At 33.6% G+C, this 6,962-nt stretch overlaps 1 protein-coding gene across 1 annotated transcript; it reads right to left on the reverse strand.

The window, feature by feature from the left end:
* Window positions 1-5,091: 5,091 nt before the first annotated feature.
* LOC141656089 (protein LIGHT-DEPENDENT SHORT HYPOCOTYLS 1-like) lies at window positions 5,092-6,511 on the reverse strand. The gene has a single exon (XM_074463015.1). It carries the CDS (start codon window positions 6,113-6,115, stop codon window positions 5,486-5,488), a length of 630 nt encoding a protein of 209 aa, XP_074319116.1. The 5' UTR covers window positions 6,116-6,511; the 3' UTR covers window positions 5,092-5,485.
* Window positions 6,512-6,962: the final 451 nt, after the last annotated feature.

Here is a 6,962-nt window from a genome sequence, read left to right on the forward strand (position 1 = left end):
ATACACTCTGTGAAGTAAAGTTTTTCAAATTTTGTAAAAGAGTTATACAACAAATGACTGCAGTTATGAAAAGGCAAAATATAATAGGCGATGAGTTATACAAAAAAGGCTAAGAGTTATACGTTGAAGGCTTTAGTCAAATATATCCACAATGATATAAATGGCCATTCCAACATTAGCTTGAAGTTGCACAATCATATATTACTGAAGTTATACAATCTGGAAGTTGAAGTTACCAAATTACATCATTTAAGTGCAAACTCCATTCAAAATAGACAAAAGCTAGCTACTCAATACCCCTTCCGTCTCACCAGATTTTTTACCTTTTAAAGAATAAAGATTGTAAATAATTTGTTGAGACGGAGGTATTTTTCTACTGCCAAGTACTACAGCCTGTTAAGTTTTCCTATTATTCTTCTTCTGTTTCGTCTTCTTCTTCTTCTTCTTCTTCTTCTTCTTCTTCTACTTCTTCTTCTTCTTCTCCTTCTTATGGGTTAGGGCAGTTCCGTTTATCGTGGTGTGCCATTTATTTGCAGTTATTACACATGCGCTTTGGCTTACAAGTTAAGGCAATGGCTTTAGCCGTAGCTGACACCATTCTTTTACCACTGCCTTTGTTTTTGGATTGTTTTGGTGGAAGTATTGTTACTCCATCACGGGGGGGGGGGGGCAACCAAGAATTTGCTCCAATTCCTAGTGCTTAGTCAAAGCTTTCTTGTACGGTAAAAGTTTCTCCTTGAATTCTCTAATTAAGGAGCTTAAGTTCACAACTTCAGTCACACTCATGCCACGAAGTAAACCAATGGTCACATGAACTTATGACCACAACTTCACCATCTCAACCTCTTTTCCATCAGCGCTACTATTTGAATCCGTTTGTTCACCATCACAGTCTGATAATCTGAATTGCAATGCATCTTTACTCCATCCATCCATCCATCCATCCATCCATCCATCCATCCATCTATCCATCTATCTATCTATCTATCTATCTATCTATCTTTCCTCTTTTCCCGAAATCTAACAAAATATGCTATTCTTTGAGATACTTTCTCATCATTAGTAGGATCATCTGGTACCTGTAGCCATTGTAGATATCTTTAATCAGGTAATGTAAAAGGAAACGTAAATAGCATATCTTTATCACGAGCATGCGACGCTTTAACTATAATAGGAACAAATATATCATGGATGAACAGCAGCAGCCTTACTTAAGAGCATTAATTTGGAATTGGACATATATAAGTGCTACCCGTCGGTCAGAAGACTCATCAACCACTGGTTTCTCTTATTAATACGGCGCAAAGGCCGAGGCACAAAAGCTAGCGCATGCAAATGCTATTTTGTCGGGATACATCTTTGAAGAAGCAGGAAGCGTATTTCATCCGATTGCTATCCTCAAACCTATCAACATAACTGCACTATTTGTGCTTTTGATTAGGTTTAAAGTTCTCTTGTAAAATAAATTTACGATAAAATATTGTAAAAGCATTATATTATACCTTAATGTTATTATTAGCCAATCATATTACTTAGAAGAGGTTATTATTAAAAGGTGGGGTAATAAAGTTGAATTCCAATTTTCTTAGTTATGTATAGAAGTATAGAACCCTCTCATATAAAAATTATAGAAATTGTAGTCCTACAGAATAATTGGAGTTAAGATCAAAGTTCTATAATTTTGATTCCAACATCTAATAGTCAGCTATACTAGCATTTCACGTTTTCAACTGTTAGCGAAACTAATAGCAAAAATTCTTTTAGTACACAGAGAGCGGTGTTATGGAATTTCTTAAAATACTGTTTAGTTGTACAAAATTATTAAAATGATACTTGTATGAGATAAAATTCATTATTGAAAATGGGCTCATGTTACTGACGTAAGCTACGAAGGTAAGTTTGTATTGAAGATGCTAGACTACTCTGCGACTAATACCTTGACTTGTATTAGAAAAGCCAAATATATGGAAAATACATAAGTCGCTGAATGACTCAACGAAGTGAAACAAAGTCTTCATCTAAAAAAGCCCACAAATTTTTTTTCGAACCTTTACTCCAGACTCAATTATATTTTTTCCCTATGCTTTTCTATTTACTTTACTCTAAACTCCAAACTCCAAACTTAACCTGAAGCGCTGTTAATCTGTAGCTGAGTTTTGTGAATCCTAATTTTATGTGGACCCATTCTCTGTCATTTCATTCTTATAAAACCCAATTTTGTTAATTTCTTTAGCTTTAAGTACCAATTAGTAAAAAAAATTCAGTATTATGGACCCCTTTTTTTCTTCCAATTTACTTTTCTACATATAATACTGTATTTTTTTGTTTATATAGATATAGATAATAACTTAATTGATGAATATGTAATCTGTAATACTACGTAGTTTAGTGTGTACATATATGAATAAGCACAAAATAGAGAAAACGGTTGAACAATGCTTGGTAATATGGTTTTTAACTTATGACTCACTAGATAATTGTTAAGAGGAGGTGAAAGTAAAAAACTATATCCGTCTATATGTAGCCAGACTTGCTGATAAATAAGCTAGAGAAAACGGTTGAACAATGCTTGGTAATATGGTTTTTAACTTATGACTCACTAGATGATTGTTAAGAGGAGGTGAAAGTAAAAAAAAGACACTAAGCCTTGTGAGAGACCGTCTCTCACTAATTTAGTGAGAGATATAAAAGAGAAATGGCAAAACTCCAACTTGCTCACCCCATCATGAGGGAGAGGTGTGAAAAGTCTTTCAATAATATTATTGAGAGACCGTCTCTCCAAAGTTTTTGTGAAAAAAAAGATGCATAAATACTGGTCATTAACACGCAAAAAGGAACAACTTGCCTTTGTTTATCACCATGTTTCTATTTTTAGGGCCAAAAGACTCAAAACTACTCTAATAAATTTTAACCGTAAATAAGCTAAAAATGTAAAATAATAAGGAATAATATATAAAACTACAATATTTATATTTATCATCAAAATCTATTTTAAACAAAATAATTATATATAAGGGTAAATTGATTATTACTCCCTTATATGATCCACTTTTGGAAACTTACTACCTTTTATATAAATTTTTTGAAACTTAATCCACCACATGTAACTTTTATCAAATATTGCTCCCATTTTAATGATTTCGGTCAGAAAAGACTATATTCTGTCCAACATTGAAATTTGTTAACTCTTGTTGCCTATGAATGATTGCCCTTTTAACTTATTACATGATCATTTTAAATTAACCTCCATCCTCCAAAATGCCTTAAATAGTGATAGATAGCTTTATGGATTTAACAAGTTTGGTAGGAAGGAGGTTGATTTAAATTGGTCATTTAATAAGACAAAGGTCAATACAGTCATAAGCAAAAAGAGTTAGTACCAAATTTCAAGTTTTGGACAGAATATTCATTTTTATGTGACCGGAATAATTAAATGGGAGCGATATTTGATGAAAGTTACATATACAGGTAGTAAGTTTCAAAAAAATTTATATAACGGAGCAAGTTTAAAAAAGTCGATTATATAAGGGAGTAATAATCAATTTACTCTTATATATATATATATATATATATATATATATATATATATATATATATATATATAGTTTTGAAGTTGGTATGCATGAAAATAAATGAAAATACATATAAAAAAATAACTTTTAAATTTAATACAGTTTTAACTTAAAACGACTCTTATCTCCAATTAAAATAGACTTGAAAATAACAAAAACATTGTGTAAGTTAAAATGAAAGGGAGTAATGATTATGGCACAAATTCTGGTAACAAGAGTCTTGCTTTAGACGGTCTAAAATAAGACGGATCATATGTCCCTTTTATTGTAATAGAATGTACACAAATTCTCATTATAGACGGACACTATCCGTCTATACGTATAGACGGATACCATTTTCCCTCACAAAATACCCATTTGCCATAAAGTGGAAAGCACATGGGGGTGCCCCACCTTGTCCCCCCTACCCATTTTATTAAAGGTCTTTACCCGCCTGTTCGCCCCACCCGTCTATACCAAGACCTATTGTAGAATGTAACTATTCAATGACAAAATTTTATAACTAAAGTTATTACTTTTTACCCTGAAAATAATAATAATATTTTATCAGAAAATAGTAACATTTTATCGTAAAACATTTGGTTCATCTTATTTCAAACGGAAAATGGCCGTCTGAAATAAGAATTTGCCTTCTGATAATTTCTATCTGACCACCTTCACCCTACAATATAATGCGCAATTCTCATAGTCTCATACTCCGTATATAGGAGTAATTTCATTACCTTTGATGCTCACTTTACCAGGCCAACCTTTTATCTTCCCTTAAAGATCAATAGATTATTAATTATTCACCGTATTTTGCTTTCTTTTGATTTCCATAATTACCGTTGTAACAATTTCATGAAGTATGTATGAGCAAGACAAGACGCAAATTGAGTGTATAAACCTAGACAACATTGCCAAAAATGAAAACCAGATCGATAATACAAAATTTAACAAATAAATAAATAATTAATTAATCTACCCTAGACAAAATTGCTCTTAACAATTACAAACCTAATTGCATGCTTCTTAACTAAACTATACGGAGTAATTATTAAACTATGCACTCTTTTTCCAAAAAAAAAAAAAAAACTAAACTATAATTACTAGGGAGTAATAATAAATATTTTAGTTGTGCAAGATAAGGAAAGCAAAGTCACAACATGAATTCAATTTATTCAATCTTTTTAGGTCAAGCTAAAAAAGGCTATTGCATTTGCAGCTAAATTCCTACATATTTTCACATCCATTACTTCTATGACTTTTCTACCACATGGAAGAACTACATTTAAGGGATTTATGCTTATCATTCTATCATTCAATCAATGTTGGCAACCAAGAACAATCATTTATTTAGAAGATTTGCATTATTCTAGCTAATTTATCTGCAGAGTGATCAGTGAATAAGAATTCACAAATGAACAACCATTTGTCAGTTAGTCTCCCTTAAAACGGAAATATAGATTAGTCAGATGCACAAAAATTCAAATCATCTCCCCATATTCTAATGGAACTATCCATACCCATACAACATTAAGACTATTACTAAAGATGGAAACAAGACGATTTGGTCTCAAAATGATTTTGGAGTTTTGCGCAAAAGAAGATATTTGCTTTCATTTAAATTCTAATCATTCATTGTGATAACACATCAATTTTACTCACTTATAAAATTCCGTCATCACATAAGATCATTCAGATTAAATTTATTGGGGACTAGTTTTACTTGCTAAAAGATACGGAGTACTATATATTACATTACACTGCAAACCGGAGGGTGATGAGGTCACAGCATCACACTAGATGATGATTTCATCAATTTCATGGTCATAAACATGAAGTAGAGAAGCAAAATTCCATGATGTACCTTGGTTCATTAAAGCCATAACATATACTATATGAATCGATATGCCCTCCAAATACCTGAAGTGCTAATTAGTAGGAGATGGTAAAGGCATCTCTATAGGCTTTTGCTTGGGAGGAGGCCGCTTCCGCTTCTTCTCATAGCTAACACCTCTGGCTTTCGCCTGATAATCCCTCACCTCCCTTAAGAACAGGCGGACAGCTCGAGCCCCAAACGGGTTAGTCTCAGGCCGACCACCATTCTCCTCGTACGCCGCACGAAGGCGGCCTACAAGGGCATCTAAACTACCCCACGCCTGCCTTAGTGGGCAGGGGCATGGGGCTGGAGGGTTTGGGATACCAAAGTACGGACAAGCATGGTTATGTACTTTGGTCTTCCCGAACTGATCCAAGTACCTGAGGAACTCCAGCACTTGAGCTCCACCGCACAAATTTAAAGGTAGCGGAGGCCTGTGGCTCCTCAGGTACTGGCTAAACGTGTTCCAGTCTCTCCTCTTCTGGTTCTCGTACCTGCTAGGAACCGGTTGAACCACTCTTGAGCCCAGCTGCTCGCTACTCCCAGATGAATCCGGACCTGAGATGGCGTTGTTGGCGGTGGCGGTGGCGGTGGTGCTAAACGGCGCCGGACCGTATCCATCATAGTTGCTATACATATTATTAGAGGTACCACCCAGATCAGTAGTGGCCATGAAGTTCATCTTGAAAATCCCAACTAGGGTTTTGTGTAAATAGATCAAAAGAATAATAAGATGGGCTTGAATTTATGTCTAATCAAGATAAATAAAAGATTTGAGAGATGAAATAATGTGAGAAAATATTCCCATTTTGGGGAATTTTATTACATAGAACATTACCAACAGTAGTACTATTACTATACTAGTACTAATAGTACTGAAAGGTGAAAGCTAGCTAGTGTTGTAGTAGGCTTTAGGGCAGGTAAGTGAGAAGGAGTTAATATTAATAATAATTTTAAAAAAAAATTGTAAAAAGATAAAGGAAAGATGATAAGTGTAACTAAACGCAGTCGTTTTCCAGGGAAAAGGGAAGACAACTGGAGTTTGAATTTATAGAAGAAATAGAGAAAGGAGTGTAGAATAGACTAATATCTGAGATACTGAGAGATAGTGTGTGGTCCAGAGTGTATGAATGAGTTTGAGAGGCAGAAGGAAGAGTTGATTTGACATTTTGTGGGGCCATAAATAGTAACTACTATGAGATTACTCTTGTTGGCTAAAATGGTAATTTTCAAACGGACTACTATTTCTTGTACTCCTGTGTTGTGACACTGATTTAGACACGTTTGTTTGTCCCCATTATATTTTCCTCTCTCTTCCCATATGCATATTAATTTTATATAACAAATTTTTATGGTGGTTCGCCAATGGTAAACCTCTCATTCTTCTTATTTAATCCAATGGTCCTAATTATTTATGAATAAAAGACAAATGTATTTTTTATATTATTTTATGTTACTTATCTTTTGAGATGAGCAATTTCGTCAAAAAATAAGACGAATAAAATATGACCATTTTATGATAACAATTT

This window comes from Silene latifolia, chromosome 5 (assembly GCF_048544455.1).
Source record: "Silene latifolia isolate original U9 population chromosome 5, ASM4854445v1, whole genome shotgun sequence".
NCBI lineage: Eukaryota > Viridiplantae > Streptophyta > Magnoliopsida > Caryophyllales > Caryophyllaceae > Silene > Silene latifolia.

Excerpts from the sequence above, each read along its gene's own strand:
- LOC141656089 (XM_074463015.1), bottom strand. The coding sequence starts at position 6,115 with ATGAACTTCATGGCCACTACTGATCTGGGTGGTACCTCTAATAATATG.